The 19,568-nt window shown below is 49.0% G+C and overlaps 1 protein-coding gene across 2 annotated transcripts in view; it reads right to left on the bottom strand.

The window, feature by feature from the left end:
* Positions 1-1,617: 1,617 nt before the first annotated feature.
* LOC311329027 (gap junction gamma-1 protein-like) overlaps positions 1,618-19,568 on the bottom strand; it is a 35,973-nt gene continuing 18,022 nt past the window's right edge. For both annotated transcript variants that reach the window (XM_084462918.1, XM_084462917.1), the window contains one exon: positions 1,618-3,391. In XM_084462918.1, the coding sequence (XP_084319044.1) occupies positions 1,753-3,240 (1,488 nt within the window). In that variant the 5' untranslated portion in view covers positions 3,241-3,391 and the 3' untranslated portion in view covers positions 1,618-1,752. The remainder of the gene's footprint in view (positions 3,392-19,568) is intronic.

A 19,568-nucleotide genomic window follows, 5' to 3' on the forward strand; every position in this document is an offset into this window, starting at 1 on the left:
TTGTTATTTTCTCCATTTATGTGGAGCTGTGGATAGCTTAAGTTCAACGTATAAAACAGTTTCAGAACCAATCAAAGTACTGCTTAATTGTCTATTCCAAAAAACAGTAAAACTGAACAATACAGAGTTAACATTTCAATTCCATACACATTATGAAAATATAAACAATTCTTAATAAAATGTCTTTGTACGAACATGGCTACAGTATTCCTCAAGCTCTCTTCCTTGACAAGTCTTAACAGCTCATAAACCAGTGTCTGGTGTTTCAATGGTTAAGGGTGCTTAGCACTCCTCTGCAACACTGTAAAAATACACAGAGATATGAACACATGAACACAGAACCTTCTCAGCAAGAAGGCCACAAGTAACATCTGACATTTGGCATTCTAGCCATGGAAGACTGTGTTACTACTGGTGTCAAATCACTCAACCCTTTGCATTTGCTCTCGTGATGTTCAGCTTGGGAGAGTTTACTCTGTGATTATATCACCCAGTTCCAGGAGGAAAGTTGTCTTGAGGTTTGCTGAGAAGTATACTGTACATATGAGGACTATTTTGCTTGGCATCTAATGCCACGTCTGATGAGGAGCACTGCACAACTTTGACCCCTGGGTGGCGCCCAAGAGCCAGTGATAGGACTAGTGGTTTAATGGACAGCGTCAAACTCTGCCTCTGAACACTCAATTCTCCAAATACAACTGAAACCACCACATGAAAAACAAATGTCCAACTTGTTTTAGGCTTGCATTGGCCATGGGCAACCCTAACCCCAACCCTAACCCTAACCCTCACCCTCACCCTCACCCTCACCCTCACCCTAACCCATGGGCAGTTCTATGAGCAGTAAGGCACTTTGGATAACAGAGATGCAGCATACCAAGTCTCCCATTTCGTCATGGAAGCAAAGATAGGACTATAGCACCGATATGTTGCATGGATGAAAAGAAAGAAAAAAAAGTCAATTTGGTATGTTTCTTTAATACTCACTTTAACATTTCCCTCAGCAACATAGATATAAAATAGCTTATGGAACTGCTACAGCATCTATTAAATCAATTCTCCATTTCCCATTTTCATCATGTACTGTATGTGCGTATGTGAGTGTGTGTGTGTGTGTGTGTGTGTGTGTGTGTGTGAGTGTGTGTGTGTGTGTGTGTGTGTGTGTGTGTGTGTAAGAGAGCAACTGAGAGTCATGCTTATTGGTGTAATTTGAAGGCTTCTAGTCGATGACAAGCACCAATCCTGATCAACTGTGTGCAACTGTGACAGCAGCTATTCTGTGGTTCTTAGAGCTGACACACAGCACAGGACGTTAGGAGGAGTAACTCCAGGTAGGTTACTGTACAGAAAGAGGTTAGCCAGCATCTAGCTAATGGATGAGATCTAGCTAATGGATGATATCTAGCTAATGGATGAGATCTAGCTAATGGATGAGATCTAGCTAATGGATGAGATCTAGCTAATGGCCACAGTGACTCAGATGTCCTGTATCTCTGTGATGCATTCTTCTCACTGTACAATCCATTCAAAACCAAGAGAAAAAATGAGCACCAAATAAGGCATAATCTGAGCATGTTTATTCACGTCATGCCGTACCGCAAAACAGAACGCGCCCCATTTCTCTCATATAAAATGATTTCCACTCAGATGGAAACATGGGCGCTGTGTATAGGGGCTCTCAGCTTTTCACCTCTTCAGCAAAGTCCCATATGTGCGAGTCCTGCTTGTGTTCGTTCGTGGTCGTCTGGAAGGTCAGACCCACTCGGAGCCTTTCCCCTCTCCAGACTTCCCGCTGCTGCTGTTGCTGCTGCTGCCCTTGGCGGGCTTGCCGGACGCGTGCTTGGACGCCTGGCGGTGCTTGCGGTCGCGGTGGGCCTTGCCAGGGTTGCCGCCCTGGCCCTGCTGCTGCTGCTGGCTGTAGGCCTGGACGGCCGCCTCCAGTCTGTCCTGCGCCTCCCGGATCTCCCTCTGGAGGGCGCCGCGTGCGTCGCCCACGCCCACGCCCACCACCCCCCCGCGGCCGCCGCCGGGGAAGTTGTCTTCGTTGCTGGCGTACTGCCGCCGCTCCTCCTGCGCGATGTTGGCGCGGTTCTGCCGGCACGCCATCTTGGCGTTGCCGAGGTCCGTGAAGGGCAGGGGCTGCTTCTCCTGGCGGCCCGCCTGCTGCTGCTGCCCCCCCCCCCCCAGGACCGGCGGCGCTGGCTTGACGGCGATGTTGTAGCCCGGCGGCGCGGACGGCGCGTTCCAGGAGAACGGGTAGCCGCCGTAGCCCACCTCTCCGTCCAAACCTCCTCCGCCGCCTCCCCCCTTGCTCAAAGCGGCCGGACCCCCGGCCCCCCCCATCGGCCCGCCCACCAGCCCGTACAGGTCGTCCTCGGACAGCGGTCCGCGCCGCGTGCGCAGGATGTCGCAGATGGTCCCCAAGCCCAGGTGCATCATCTCCAACACGTTGAGCGCCAGGCTGAGCAGCGACACAGCGTACATGATGAGCAGGAAGATGGTCTTCTCCGTGGGCCGCGACACGAAGCAGTCCACGTGGTGCGGGCACGGGCGCCCCGAGCACACGTAGTTGGCGGGCACGGCCCAGCCGTACAGGACGTACTGCCCGCCCAGGAACGCCACCTCCAGCACGGAGCGCACCAGCAGCTGGACCACGTAGAAGGGCATCAGGCCGTCCTCCTTGATGCGCTGGCGCCCGTCGTGGCGCACCTTGCCCTTGCCCTGGCCGCCGGCGGCCCCGCCCCCGCCGCCGCCGCCACCGCTGTCGCTCTCCACCTCCGGCACCTCGTAGATCATGGGGTCATCCTCCTGGTCGTCCTCCGCCTCCTCGATGCCCCGGTGCTGCCGCCGGGCGCCCAGGTAGTGCTTGCTGGGCTTCCGCTGGGACAGGCCGCCGGCGCCGGAGTCGCCCCCGCCGCCCCCCCGGCCCTCCTCCCGCCGGGCGATCTTGTTGACGGCGTAGCCCAGGTACATGAGCGAGGGCGTGGCCACCAGGATGATCTGGAAGACCCAGAAGCGGACGTGGGAGAGCGGCGCGAAGGCGTCGTAGCACACGTTCTCGCAGCCCGGCTGTTCGGTGTTGCAGACGAAATTGCTCTGCTCGTCGTTGTAGATGGACTCGCCGCCCACGGCGGTCAGCACGATGCGGAACACGATCAGCACGGTCAGCCAGATCTTCCCCACGAAGGTGGAATGGTTGTGGATCTCTTCAAGCAGACTGGTGAGAAAGCTCCAGCTCATGGTGGTGGAGGGTGATGCGGGGGCTCTGAGGCTGTGCCCACCCCCTCTCCTCACTCACTCCTCACTCACGGGGCCTCTGGGGAAGACGATGCGGGGGGCTCGGAGGCTGTGCCCACCCCCTCTCCTCACTCACTCCTCGCTCACGGGGCCTCTGGGGAAGACGAGAGGAGAGGTGAGCGGTTAGTCTCTCTGAAGGTGGAGCTCTCTCGACCATGTACACATCCCCCGTAACAAACCACACTCCAATTGGAACACAAAATCTCAAACCCCCCGAAGTCAAAAACACACTTTAATTGTTAAATCATCATCCATTATCCCCCACCACCGCCCCCCATGGATAGTAAATCGCCAGTTTGAGAACCTGTAATGTCTAGCTGCGTACCTAGGACTGGAATGAGGAACTCATTAGATATTGTGCTGATAAGATATAAGCGATGACAAGAATTTCAATGTACCTGCAATGTACCTTCTGGTTATATATGGCGAGAATAAACTTTCCATTTCGATTTTGCTCATTTAAGATTGGAAAGCGTTTTGAAGTTGATTCATCAGTGGTAAAATGTTTTATACTATATCAAGGGGTGTAGTGGTGACTACAGAAGTGGGTATACTGGTTGGTACTGATTGATTGATTGATTGATTGATTGATTGATATACTCCAATGGCTAAATTGCATAAATATCTTTACATTAGAAGTGGTTAAAGAAGTGGGTTTTCGCCGGCAGCAACATTTCACTGTCGTTCACACGTACGTTACATGTGACAAATACAGATGTGAATCTGAACACCGTGAGCCATGGATAGAGAAGTGGGTATATATATGTGTATATAAGTGGGTATACAGTACTTCATAAACCCTCCACTACACCACTGACTGATCTAAAACAGTGGTCATCAGGTTGAATTGAAATATAACGCAGTGCCTTGTCTTGTCAGCAGGGGTGGTTCCACAATTTCCACTACAAATAAGGACAAAATGGACAATAAAGAGGGAGCACAAAGACAAACGATGCTAGAACATCTGCTGGTGTGCCGTCCAGACAGGGTGGTGATGGATCTGTATGTGTGTCAGTACCGTGTGTGTGTGTGTGTGTGTGTGTGTGTGTGTGTGTGTGTGTGTGTGTGTGTGTGTGCATGTGCAAACTATGCTGGAGCCCCATCCTGCATATTTCCACTGTGCCCCCCCCCTCCTTCAACCTGAAGACAGAGCAGCAACGGGCATCATCTCTCCACTCAACACACATGTTTACACTTATCCAGGGCCGCGTGCCAGACCTGCCATACATTACTATCATAGCGCACTCAGAGTCACAGACCACCCCTCTGTAAGTACACCAGGACTCCCAGCCAGGAATCACATCCATCCATACACATTCATTCTGAACTGGATACAGTAATGTGAAATATCAGGAGCATAGTTCAAATGTGTGAGGACAGTGTATATAAACATTTCATAAAAGATGTGTAGGCTCAAAATATGCTGATCGGGTCTTTATATCATAGCAGGGAATCCTTGGAATACAACACGCAGCATAAACGTGGCCCCCTGACCCACGACCCTTCTGGGTGTTTTTTATAGATGACGATGCTGCCTGTCGGAAAAAACAGGCCCCAATAAACAGTCAGCTCACCAGAGACAGGGGGGCTTTTTATGCTCTGAAATATATGGACGAGAAAAAATCCTTAATTCTGCACTTTTTGAAAACAGCACACTGCTAAATTCCATATTTAACATTTGATGCCTCCACAAATGCCTGCCAAGAGGTAATCCGTAACATATTTGGAGTATTAAGACACTTAAGCACACACTTGGAAACTCTAACTCCCTTCAAACACATGGACCCAGTCAGAAATGGCCACACTATAGATGTTCTGTTTTAAATTCATATGAAACTAAAATGAGAAACGTAGTTGAAGTGCGAACCTGCTTCCTGCTGCCTCGTTACTGATAGCCAATGGTGCGCAGCCTTGACCAAGAGAACTGACTCTGCTGTCTGTGACCATGTGAATCTGCTCTACGCTGACCAGTGAATGTGCTCTACGCTGACCAGTGAGTCTGCTCTACGCTGACCAGTGAATCTGCGCTACGCTGACCAGTGAATCTGCGCTACGCTGACCAGTGAATGTGCTCTACGCTGACCAGTGAATGTGCTCTACGCTGACCAGTGAATCTGCTCTACGCTGACCAGTGAATCTGCTCTACGCTGACCAGTGAATCTACTCCTCGCTGACCAGTGAATCTGCTCTACGCTGACCAGTGAATCTGCTCTATGCTGACCAGTGAATCTGCTCTGTGACCATGTGAATCTGCTCTACGCTGACCAGTGAATCTGCTCTACGCTGACCAGTGAATCTACTCCTCGCTGACCAGTGAATCTGCTCTATGCTGACCAGTGAATCTGCTCTATGCTGACCAGTGAATGTGCTCTACGCTGACCAGTGAATCTGCTCTACGCTGACCAGTGAATCTGCTCTATACTGACCAGTGAATCTGCTCTATGCTGACCAGTGAATGTGCTCTACGCTGACCAGTGAGTCTGCTCTATGCTGACCAGTGAATCTGCTCTACGCTGACCAGTGAATCTGCTCTACGCTGACCAGTGAATCTGCGCTACGCTGACCAGTGAATCTGCTCTACGCTGACCAGTGAATCTACTCCTCGCTGACCAGACAACAGCTAAGAACTTGAACACATCACACAACTTACTGAAGGATAAAGTCTTTTTTTTCCTCTAAAAAAGGCAACAGTCCAAAATATGAAGTAGAGAGGAAAACCAGTGTATAATGCAAATATAATAATTATCGTATTTCCTAAAAATATGCACCCTTTAGAATAGAATAGAATAGAATAGAATACAATAGAATAGAACAGAAAGTTTATTTGACATGAGTAACAAGTACAGGTACAGGTACAGGTACAGGTACAGGTACAGGTACACTGGGATTCTTGTAATTGTTGTCCTCACAGTATCTTATCAGTGCTGATCAGTTCCTCATTCCAGTCCTGGGTTCACAGCTACACATTCAAATGTTCCCAAACTGGCAATTGACTATCCTGTCCGTGGTGCAGCAGTCTTAGCGCGTTCTTCTCAGGCTTCTTAGTCTAGGCTAGACTAGGCTTGCCAGTGGTCTGTATCAGACGTATTGTATTAAAAGACCGGTCTGTATAAGCCCAATTCTAAAAAGCCTATCAGAACACTATAAAGGGTGTGTATTTTTAGGCATAAAATAATTTTTATTTTTGCATTATACACTGATTCATAACCATGACTTGACATAGAGAAATAATATTCTATAGAACTTTTGCCAGATTGCTAGCCCTGCAAGCAATATGAATAAGTGTAGCTAGTGTTATATGTGAGAGGATAAAGGCACCAGATAGTATCATAGGATCTCAGCTCCATAAGAGGGTTAGTTGTACAGAAGCAGTTGTACTTCAGATTAACCCACTACTTTTTCTCTTCTTTTTTTTCTATATTTTTTTCTATATTTTTTTTTACCTCAGGTGTTCTTGGAGGAATGTGAAAATATGATTTGTGAAGCTGAGTCCAACATCTCCCCTACTACATGGTCACTTGGCCCAAGACATTCTTGGGTGAATCCCTTTGGAAAAATGAGCGTCATTCGGAAGATATTTTTCTGGTTACTCTTATCTTTATTCCCCAGAACTGTAGTTATCCATAAACAGAGACTAATGTAGATATATAGGACTGTGGAAACAGACGCTTTATCCAAGACGATGAAAAGCGAGAGATTTAGAGGTATTGCATCAAAATGATGAGAATGTGAAAGAGGCAGAGTTAAGCCTCTGCCTTGCTGGAAGACAAAGCTTTTCTTTCTACCAAGTACTGTAGAATAATGGTGGAGTAGACAGAACCAACTGGAGTCCAATTGTGATTGTTCAGAGTGAAATGGCACAGAGGTCTGCCTCTGGTAACCAACCCAAGTTACTCCCGGTATTTTAAAACGGAGACAGAAGAATAAAGCAATGAAAGGAGCTAGAATAAAAGGCTAAAGATTCAGTGCAATTAATAAATCTGGAAGCAGACCAAGCGTTTTTCAAACCAGGGGTCTTTGCCTCCATCGTTGGTGATCATTTATCAACCTTGGTCCTCCTAAGCCCTGTTTCTGCACTCACAGCAGTCCCTCTACACGCCGCCCCTCGCTGGGGCTCTGCTCTCAATCCGCACGCACTTCATCACACTAACATCCTCAATTAGAGCGATTAAAACCTGATCCCGACTGGTGAAATGTTGAGCATTTTCAGATGGCCAACACGGAGGGAAGTCTAGGAGGTGCTTCATAGCCTTGATTTGCATGTTTACCAGAGTCCTACTGATATCAGACATGCTATTGTTTACAGTACACTATAGGCAGATACAGTACAATAGGCAGATTTTTATAACAGACCTGACTTGTGATACACAAAGTAATGCTTTGAAACAAGTATGGCCACACCTCTAAGGGAGGAGGCGCCCTCAGCTCCAAGCTTTTTATTTTATTTTTTATTTTAAATATCTGGTCTTGACCAGACACCAAATTATAAATAATAAATAATTATCCTAATTGCTGTAGCAGAGCCAAACAGCGATCCACAAAGACATGGTTTTCACAGAGGAGCTCTCCATTTTTAATAGCAATATCACAATATTTAAGTGTTTAAAATCTTTGGAAAGTCTTACATACTGCAGCCTTAATATTGTTAGACCTGCATTATTCTAGTGCAGTGCAAATTCGGACCTTGAAATGTGATCCAAAAGTGCTTTGAAAGAGGATTCTTTTTAGGATCCTATTAGCAAATGCACTGATCAAAGTATATGACTGAAAAATAAATTGCTAGCAGCTGAATGAATGTAATGGAGAGATGGTAGGGAGGTGAGAGCTTGGCTAGAATGAAGCGGCATTCCAGTTGAGCAAACTGAGTTTGACATGACAGACTGAGACATGACAGACTGAGACATGACAGACTGAGACATGACAGACTGAGACATGACAGACTGAACCACTACGACATGACAGACTGAACCACTACGACATGACAGACTGAGACATGACAGACTGAACCACTACGACATGACAGACTGAACCACTACGACATGACAGACTGAGACATGACAGACTGAGACATGACAGACTGAGACATGACAGACTGAACCACTACGACATGACAGACTGAGACCACTACGACATGACAGACTGAACCACTACGACATGACAGACTGAGACATGACAGACTGACCACTACGACATGACAGACTGAACCACTACGACATGACAGACTGAGACATGACAGACTGAGACATGACAGACTGAGACATGACAGACTGAACCACTACGACATGACAGACTGAGACCACTACGACATGACAGACTGAGACATGACAGACTGACCACTACGACATGACAGACTGAGACAGCTACGACATGACAGACTGACCACTACGACATGACAGACTGAGACAGCTACGACATGACAGACTGACCACTACGACATGACAGACTGAGACATGACAGACTGAACCACTACGACATGACAGACTGAGACCACTACGACATGACAGACTGAGACATGACAGACTGAGACATGACAGACTGAACCACTACGACATGACAGACTGAGACATGACAGACTGACCACTACGACATGACAGACTGAACCACTACGACATGACAGAGTGAGACATGACAGACTGAGACATGACAGACTGAGACATGACAGACTGAACCACTACGACATGACAGACTGAGACCACTACGACATGACAGACTGAGACATGACAGACTGAGACATGACAGACTGAGACATGACAGACTGAGACCACTACGACATGACAGACTGAGACATGACAGACTGACCACTACGACATGACAGACTGAGACATGACAGACTGACCACTACGACATGACAGACTGAGACAGCTACGACATGACAGACTGACCACTACGACATGACAGACTGAGACATGACAGACTGAACCACCACGACATGACAGACTGAGACCACTACGACATGACAGACTGAGACATGACAGACTGAGACATGACAGACTGAGACAGCTACGACATGACAGACTGAGACATGACAGACTGAGACCACTACGACATGACAGACTGAGACATGACAGACTGAGACCACTACGACATGACAGACTGAGACCACTACGACATGACAGACTGAGACATGACAGACTGAGACCACTACGACATGACAGACACCACTACGACATGACAGACTGACCACTACGACATGACAGACTGAGACAGCTACGACATGACAGACTGACCACTACGACATGACAGACTGAGACATGACAGACTGAACCACCACGACATGACAGACTGACCACTACGACATGACAGACTGACCACTACGACATGACAGACTGAGACATGACAGACTGAGACCACTACGACATGACAGACTGACCACTACGACATGACAGACTGAGACAGCTACGACATGACAGACTGAGACAGCTACGACATGACAGACTGAGACAGCTACGACATGACAGACTGAGACAGCTACGACATGACAGACTGAGACAGCTACGACATGACAGACTGAGACCACTACGACATGACAGACTGAGACCACTACGACATGACAGACTGAGACAGCTACGACATGACAGACTGAGACCACTACGACATGACAGACTGAGACCACTACGACATGACAGACTGGCACCACCAGGGATGGAGGTCTAGAGATATTCTTGGATTAAAATGTATCAGTATCTGATATCATTCCATTTCCAAAGCACATGTGGAGACCTGGCTATTTAAAGGAGTAGTAAAGGGAAAATGCATGTTTAGCCCTATTTTAAGGTTACTTATGATCATATACAATGGTTCAGATCAAAACATTGACAAAACTTTTGAGAAAGTCTGATAATTGCTCTACCGTTTTAGTCATACAATGGATGTGAGTGGGCACCGTGAAAAATCATTCAAAAAACATGTTAAACTCTCAATTTCAAAGACAATAAACTCACCGAGGTGTTAGTTGGCGTTCTGACATATAATTCGCCATAAAGTAAGATTCTAGTTCATCTGGAAAGGCTTTTTAAAATATTTAGCATAGAACTATTTAGTCGCAGCACATACGTGTGTAAACTTCCGCAAACTAGGTAGCCTAGCAACATAAACAATAACAATATTTACCGTAAGTAGTTCCGCTTCCTGAATCCCCTCTGAGGATTGATCTACACATCTACAACGGTAGCTTCAATACAAGTCAATGGATTTCATAAAATGATCAATAAAACCCTACAGGATTCATACTTTGCGGCGAATTTGATGTCAGAACACCAACGGACACCAATTATCCCCTCGGTGAGCTTCTTGTCTTTGAAATCGAGAGTTTAACATGTTTTTTGAAAGATTTTTCAAGGTGCCCACCCACATCCATTGTATGACCAAAACGGTGGTAGAGAAATTATCGGACTTTCTCAAAAGTGCTAGTTTTGTCAACATTTTGATCTGAACCATTGTATATGATCATAAGTAACCTTAAAACAGGGCTAAACATGCATTTTCCCTTTACTACTCCTTTAATTACTTTTAATCTAAATGAAATTAGACATTTTCTACCCTATACAGTAGCACTCTGCCATATGGAATCTACAGTACTGAAACCCTACAACCAGACATCCACCTTTAAATGCAGATAATCCTGTGGGATTCATACCCCAGTCCGATTTAAAGGAGTAGTTTGGTATTTAGCAACAGAAGCCCTGCTATAAGGTTATTTACGATCATATGCAATGGTTACAACAGTCCATATAAAATTGACTTATTGTGCACTCTTGAGATAGTAATGCTCATTGCTCATGTCACAGCGAAGTACACGATGGATCTATATATATATATCTATGCCCATAAAGACCCATAGTGTGCTTGGGCAGGGGCATATACATGCCCATAGAGATCTAGCATATTGGTTAGCTGACACTTAGCTGTGACATGAGCAATGTAAATATTCTTAATGTTTTAAATATTGACCGTTGTATATGATCATAAATAACCTTATAACAGGGCTCATGATGCTAAATACCAAACTAGTCCTTTAATGGAAACTATAATTAAACAGGATAAGCCCATAACCTGCTTGCTCACAATGGTGCAGCATTAGCACATAGATTAGAGAATTCATTACCTCCTTAAAATGAGCATTTCTTTACAGTTCTTATCATGGAGTGACTTTCCATTGAGGAATACGTACATCACAAATGTTGACATGCGGAATGCTTGAATACACCGTTCGATGGCAGGTTTCTCATTTAAATGCGAGTGCTTTTCACTTGAGTGCAAATTTGACTCATGACATGATTGAGCAAAACAGGGTTAGTTGATACTGTAAGTCAGTCGGAGCAAAAAATGTCCACAAACCTGGCAACCGCAACTACAGGGCTAAAAACCTGGCAACAGCAACTACAGGGCTAATTGAGACTTGCGTGCAGGCGATGCTAGACTACATATCATCACGACTTACTGTGTTTTCATGAGAAAAGGGCTGTTCTGACATGATATGCTTCCTCATTTTCCTGAGGAGTAAATCACTAGTTGTTAACAACAGAGCGTACATTGTCTAGCCTGATTTATCTCCAGTTCTTAGTGTAACAATGACCTTCTTTGTCAAAACAACATCAGTGAAATCCCAAGTGAGATCCTCACTAGAGGAGCGATGGCGGCGCGCCCGGGTGACGGACTGAGCAGCCTCTCTTCCCTCTGTGATCGGTTCATTACAATCTGAATGGGCTCATGTTTTATAACTAGGCTGAACCCTGAAACACGTCTGCGTGCTGTAATTAATGAGTAAGTACTGTAAGGCTGGTCTGAGGTCAGGTGTTGTTCTGAGGCATCAGTACACTAGCCTGGCGTGGTCGTCCTGATCACAAGCTCACATTCTGCTCTCCACGGATCAGGCTGGACGTCTTCCCATCCACATCACTTCCCAGAAATCACATTTTTACCGGACCAATCAGGGACTGCGTTCTAACTGCTGTTCCACCCCCCAGTGGGGAGGCAGCCACTGATTGTCGTCAAGCTAGACTCAATAACAACAATTAAACAAGAACAAAACAATGCACTAGTGGAGTTTCTCTGAGTAAAAGTTGTTTTTGTCATTCTTCCAACTGGATTTGGCGAGTAAAGGCAAGTACTCCCGCCCACTGAAAGGTTTTAGGCAGCTAGACGTCCAGACTGTATCACAAAAGGGACTTTCTTTTTTGCCAGGAAGTGTGTCTTCCAGGCTCTAAGCCCACTACTACAGCGGTAGCAGAGCAGAGAGCAGCAGTCCACCCTGCGGAGACGTCTGCACGCGCACAGCTTTTATGGAAAAAATAAATCATGGCAAATTGTGGAGAGCTACTTTCTTCTGTGACATTATTCCCAATCTTTCAATATAGCCTGGGGGTGAATGAGTTTGACCTCTCTGGTCTATGGTGATGAGTGTGTGTGTGTGTGTGTGTGTGTGTGTGTGTGTGTGTGTGTGTGTGTGTGTGTGTGCATGCGCACGCATGTGTATGTGTGTGTGTGTATGCACGTGTGTGTGTGTGCGTATATTCAGTCAGGTGAAAGAGCAGACGTCCTCTGTTCTCCAGTGCCAGAGGAAGGAGAGAGACCTCAGTGAGACGGGAGAGAGAGCTCAGTGAGACAGGGGAGAGAGAGCTCAGTGAGACGGGAGAGAGAGACCTCAGTGAGACGGGAGAGAGACCTCAGTGAGACGGGAGAGAGACCTCAGTGAGACGGGAGAGAGACCTCAGTGAGACAGGAGAGAGAGAGCTCAGTGAGACGGGAGAGAGAGCTCAGTGAGACGGGAGAGAGAGCTCAGTGAGACGGGAGAGAGAGCTCAGTGAGACGGGAGAGAGACCTCAGTGAGACAGGAGAGAGACCTCAGTGAGACAGGAGAGAGAGCTCAGTGAGACGGGAGAGAGAGCTCAGTGAGACGGGAGAGAGAGCTCAGTGAGACGGGAGAGAGACCTCAGTGAGACGGGAGACCTCAGTGAGACGGGAGAGAGACCTCAGTGAGACGGGGGAGAGAGACCTCAGTGAGACAGGAGAGAGAGCTCAGTGAGACGGGGGAGAGAGACCTCAGTGAGACGGGAGAGAGAGCTCAGTGAGACGGGGGAGAGAGAGCTCAGTGAGATGGGAGAGAGAGCTCAGTGAGACAGGAGAGAGAGCTCAGTGAGACGGGGGAGAGAGCTCAGTGAGATGGGAGAGAGAGAGCTCAGTGAGACGGGAGAGAGAGCTCAGTGAGACAGGAGAGAGAGCTCAGTGAGACGGGAGAGAGAGAGCTCAGTGAGACGGGAGAGAGAGCTCAGTGAGACAGGGGAGAGAGACCTCAGTGAGACGGGAGAGAGAGCTCAGTGAGACGGGGGAGAGAGAGCTCAGTGAGACGGGAGAGAGAGCTCAGTGAGACAGGGGAGAGAGACCTCAGTGAGACGGGAGAGAGAGCTCAGTGAGACGGGGGAGAGAGCTCAGTGAGACGGGGGAGAGAGACCTCAGTGAGACAGGGGAGAGAGACCTCAGTGAGACGGGGGAGAGAGAGCTCAGTGAGACGGGGGAGAGAGACCTCAGTGAGACAGGGGAGAGAGACCTCAGTGAGACAGGGGAGAGAGAGCTCAGTGAGACAGGAGAGAGAGAGCTCAGTGTGACGGGAGAGAGAGCTCAGTGAGACGGGAGAGAGACCTCAGTGAGACGGGGGAGAGACCTCAGTGAGACAGGAGAGAGAGAGCTCAGTGAGACGGGAGAGAGAGAGCTCAGTGAGACAGGAGAGAGAGAGCTCAGTGAGACGGGAGAGAGAGAGCTCAGTGAGACGGGAGAGAGAGCTCAGTGAGACGGGAGAGAGAGAGCTCAGTGAGACGGGAGAGAGAGCTCAGTGAGACGGGAGAGAGAGAGCTCAGTGAGACGGGAGAGAGAGACCTCAGTGAGACGGGAGAGAGAGCTCAGTGTGACGGGAGAGAGAGCTCAGTGAGACGGGAGAGAGAGAGCTCAGTGAGACAGGAGAGAGACCTCAGTGAGACGGGGGAGAGAGAGCTCAGTGAGACGGGAGAGAGAGAGCTCAGTGAGACAGGAGAGAGACCTCAGTGAGACGGGGGAGAGAGAGCTCAGTGAGACGGGAGAGAGAGAGCTCAGTGAGACGGGAGAGAGAGCTCAGTGAGACGGGAGAGAGAGAGCTCAGTGAGACGGGAGAGAGAGAGCTCAGTGAGACAGGAGAGAGAGAGCTCAGTGAGACAGGAGAGAGACCTCAGTGAGACGGGGGAGAGAGAGCTCAGTGAGACGGGAGAGAGAGAGCTCAGTGAGACGGGAGAGAGAGCTCAGTGAGACAGGAGAGAGAGCTCAGTGAGACGGGAGAGAGAGACCTCAGTGAGACGGGGGAGAGAGCTCAGTGAGACGGGAGAGAGAGCTCAGTGAGACAGGGGAGAGAGAGCTCAGTGAGACAGGGGAGAGAGAGCTCAGTGAGACGGGAGAGAGAGAGCTCAGTGAGACGGGAGAGAGAGCTCAGTGAGACGGGAGAGAGAGAGCTCAGTGAGACGGGAGAGAGAGACCTCAGTGAGACAGGAGAGAGAGCTCAGTGAGACAGGGGAGAGAGAGCTCAGTGAGACAGGAGAGAGAGAGCTCAGTGAGACGGGAGAGAGAGCTCAGTGTGACGGGAGAGAGAGCTCAGTGAGACGGGAGAGAGAGCTCAGTGAGACAGGGGAGAGAGACCTCAGTGAGACGGGAGAGAGAGCTCAGTGAGACAGGAGAGAGAGCTCAGTGAGACGGGAGAGAGAGCTCAGTGAGACGGGAGAGAGAGCTCAGTGAGACAGGGGAGAGAGAGCTCAGTGAGACGGGAGAGAGACCTCAGTGAGACAGGGGAGAGACCTCAGTGAGACGGGAGAGAGAGCTCAGTGTGACGGGAGAGAGAGCTCAGTGAGACAGGGGAGAGACCTCAGTGAGACAGGAGAGAGACCTCAGTGAGACAGGGGAGAGAGAGCTCAGTGAGACGGGGGAGAGAGAGCTCAGTGAGACGGGAGAGAGAGCTCAGTGAGACGGGGGAGAGAGCTCAGTGAGACGGGAGAGAGAGCTCAGTGAGACGGGAGAGAGAGAGCTCAGTAAGACGGGAGAGAGAGGAACAGAGCATGCTGGGACACACTGGTCCCTTGAACAATGCGTTGCCCAGCGCTGTGTAAACTCCATCATTATTACATTACACGGCATAATGACCATAGCAGCCAAAAGCACCGTGTAAACAAGCTCATTTTTTCTTCTTCTTTGCTTCCCCCCTTGCATTTTAAACAGCGAATGGACTCCTGAACGCTTGGATGGCCTTCCTCGTACGGCCGCCTGCTCAAACCGCTCCATCCTGGCTGGACTGTGTGACGTGACGTCCCCTGTGTCCAGGCTCAGGCCGGGTGCCCAGAGAATCCCAGGGGTGTGCGAGCGGCGCTGCGTTTGTGTACATCCGCGCACGCCCGCGTCCGAGTTGCATTGAGTCGACCATCCCCCCAGAAATCTCTGTTCATCCAAACATCCGTTTTAAATTCTTAATTTGAATCCATCTTTTTTATTTATTTCATGGGATTCAAATATCGGGAGATTTTTTTTACAGACATACGAACACCTCATCGTATCTCCTTTTGGGTAGGCCTGCCGTCCGCAGTCAGTTTAGTGTGTGTGTGTGTGTGTGTGTGTGTGTGTGTGTGTCTGAGAAGAACGTTGAGTTTACACTGTCTCGTTGAGAGCTGCTTTGTCAGTGCTTTATCAGAAAAGGAGTGGTCCATTATACAAATCAAATGAAAAGCCTACTATTCACAGACACACACACACACACACACAAACAAACCAACTAATTCACGCAGACACGCACGCATAGTAGGCCACACGACCACACACACTCAAACAAACACAGATTCATGCTTGGACACGCATACATATTCTGTAGCAGGCTACACACAGACGCTCGCGCACACACACCCACACACACACACACACTCAGAATACCAACACACCCATACACTCACAACTTTCTTTCAGAATGCCAACAAAGGCCACACACACACACACACACACACACACACACACACACACACACACACACACACTCACTCACAACTCTTTTTCAGAATGTCAACACGGGCTACGCTGTCCGTGCTCCGTCCACGCCGGCAGTCCTTGGCACATCCCATCGCTTCACACCTCTGGCTTTCATCAGCATCACTTAAACTGCTGCCGCCCCATGATAATCACCCCGGACCCAGTTCAAAGGCTGCTCCGCACAGCTGGCTCTGTGTAGAAAGGAGCTCCAGGATTTTTCCCCCCTCACATTCGCTCTCGCATTTATTGTCCACTAACTTTCGCTGGCATTTCACAGAGCGTCTGGTAGAAGCGAAATAGCAATGTACAGTAGCGTTTGCGGGCAAAATCCCAAGCAACGCCTTTTATTGAAAATACCACGTTTTGTAGGGTGATAAAAGTAAAATTGTCTTCCTTCTTTTAGAGAGTCTTGCGGTTCTTTCTCTTTCTGGACCCCTGATGGTAGGTTCTGGTGCGGTTAGCCAGATAGATAACAGGTATATCACAGGCAAGCCTTTTCCCTACAGTCTGCCAAACTAAATGATCCTTAAAGGGACCCCGAGGAGTTTATTTTTGGTTACGAAACAGTCTCATTTTAATGTGGGTGAATCTACATTAGCCACACTTGTTTATGTGTCCATTTTCGACAAATGCCGTTTCTTGTATGTAGTTTATTTTTAGATTATTATTTTGTGGTCGGGTCGTCCAGAACTTCCTTGGAATGACGAAACGGTTTACTGCAGTAGCCTACGGCGCCGACAAGAGACAGCACGAGCAAATATGACCGTTATATATTGTCAAAAGTAACGTTACTAGTAAGACCTATGTAATTACCTCGGTGGTGGCCATTGTTCCGTCTTCAAAACACCCGGCTCAGGTAGCTAAGGTTTACGACAGTGCCCGTGGAGGCTTATGGGAAATGTGGTCTTTTTGGGCGGAAAACACTTCCGCTTCTCGAATCTCCTCGTAGGGCCTTTAAAGAAACACTGGGAGAAGAACTAACCTAGATTTAGGATGAAATGTGGCCAAAGAGATACAATGACACACACACACACACACACACACACACACACACACACCACAGGCAATATGTGCAGACACAATAGTCATCACAGCCATTCAGTCTCAAACAGGGTTTCCACTCAGCGCTACGACCAAAGCCAAACTCCAGAGAATATGGATATCCTCCCTTTCATGCCGTCGTGTCATTCAGTAATATTGCTCCATTACATCCCAGAGTCACCCCCCAATCTCATCCCTCATCCGTGACCCCCCCCAAACCCCCCCCCGGATCAGTAAAGTACTACAGTATCTATCAGTCAAGAAGCCGCGCTACATCTCATCTGCCATTTTACAACACCCCACCTTGCCCTCCCTAATAAGTCCCTTAGCCTCTCAGTCCCTCCCCCACCAACATTAACACACAGACCCTCAGAATTAAGCATGTAGCCTGAAGAGAGGACAGTGTGTGCGTGCGTGTGTGTGTGTGTACATGTGTGTGCGCACGTGCGTGTTTTTTGCTGAGATAGCCTACATTCATTAGCTGCTCAATGTGACACACACCACTGTGAGGGTCGAAGTGGTGTTTGCGATGGCCCCGAGACTAGAGGCACGCTGACCTGTAGTGGCATACAAAAGCATACAAAAAAGACTGCTCAAAAACACACAAAAAAAACTAGCATGATAGCTTTGTGTTCAAGTGCACTTAACAAATGAAATGAACAAAGACTTAAGAGCTAGAGCATTCCCAAGGACACAACAGTAGAGGCAACGAAATCACTTGTTGAGTGTCCCAGTCCGATCTCAAACCAGCGAGCGGTCACCGGTCAGACACTCTGACCACTGGGCTACCTGCCGTACTTCTCCTACCATGCTGCACGCAAGCACACTACACTCCATCTCCTACCATGCTGCACGCAAGCACACTACCCTCCATCTCCTACCATGCTACACGCAAGCACACTACACTCCATCTCCTACCATGCTACACGCAAGCACACTACACTCCATCTGACCACTGGGCTACCTGCCGTACTTCTCCTACCATGCTGCACGCAAGCACACTACACTCCATCTCCTACCATGCTGCGCGCAAGCACACTACACTCCATCTCCTACCATGCTACACGCAAGCACACTACCCTCCATCTCCTACCATGCTGCGCGCAAGCACACTACCCTCCATCTCCTACCATGCTACACGCAAGCACACTACACTCCATCTCCTACCATGCTACACGCAAGCACACTACACTCCATCTGACCACTGGGCTACCTGCCGTACTTCTCCTACCATGCTGCACGCAAGCACACTACACTCCATCTCCTACCATGCTACACGCAAGCACACTACACTCCATCTCCTACCATGCTACACGCAAGCACACTACACTCCATCTCCTACCATGCTGCACGCAAGCACACTACACTCCATCTCCTACCATGCTGCGCGCAAGCACACTACACTCCATCTCCTACCATGCTGCACGCAAGCACACTACCCTCCATCTCCTACCATGCTACACGCAAGCACACTACACTCCATCTCCTACCATGCTGCGCGCAAGCACACTACCCTCCATCTCCTACCATGCTGCGCGCAAGCACACTACACTCCATCTCCTACCATGCTGCACGCAAGCACACTACCCTCCATCTCCTACCATGCTGCACGCAAGCACACTACACTCCATCTCCTACCATGCTGCGCGCAAGCACACTACCCTCCATCTCCTACCATGCTACACGCAAGCACACTACACTCCATCTCCTACCATGCTGCGCGCAAGCACACTACACTCCATCTCCTACCATGCTGCACGCAAGCACACTACCCTCCATCTCCTACCATGCTGCACGCAAGCACACTACCCTCCATCTCCTACCATGCTGCACGCAAGCACACTACCCTCCATCTCCTACCATGCTGCGCGCAAGCACACTACACTCCATCTCCTACCATGCTGCACGCAAGCACACTACCCTCCATCTCCTACCATGCTGCACGCAAGCACACTACCCTCCATCTCCTACCATGCTGCACGCAAGCACACTACCCTCCATCTCCTACCATGCTGCACGCAAGCACACTACCCTCCATCTCCTACCATGCTGCGCGCAAGCACACTACCCTCCATCTCCAGTGGCTCAGAGGCAGCTGTGCAGGGTTGAGCCCAGGCTGTCATGCAGACGGGGAACCACAGTGGAACCCTACAGGGGAGCGCAGCGCCCCCTCCCTCCCAGCGTGGACGTCCGTCCTCGGGGCG

This window comes from Borostomias antarcticus (assembly GCF_949987555.1).
Source record: "Borostomias antarcticus genome assembly, contig: scaffold_79, whole genome shotgun sequence".
Classification (NCBI taxonomy): domain Eukaryota; kingdom Metazoa; phylum Chordata; class Actinopteri; order Stomiiformes; family Stomiidae; genus Borostomias; species Borostomias antarcticus.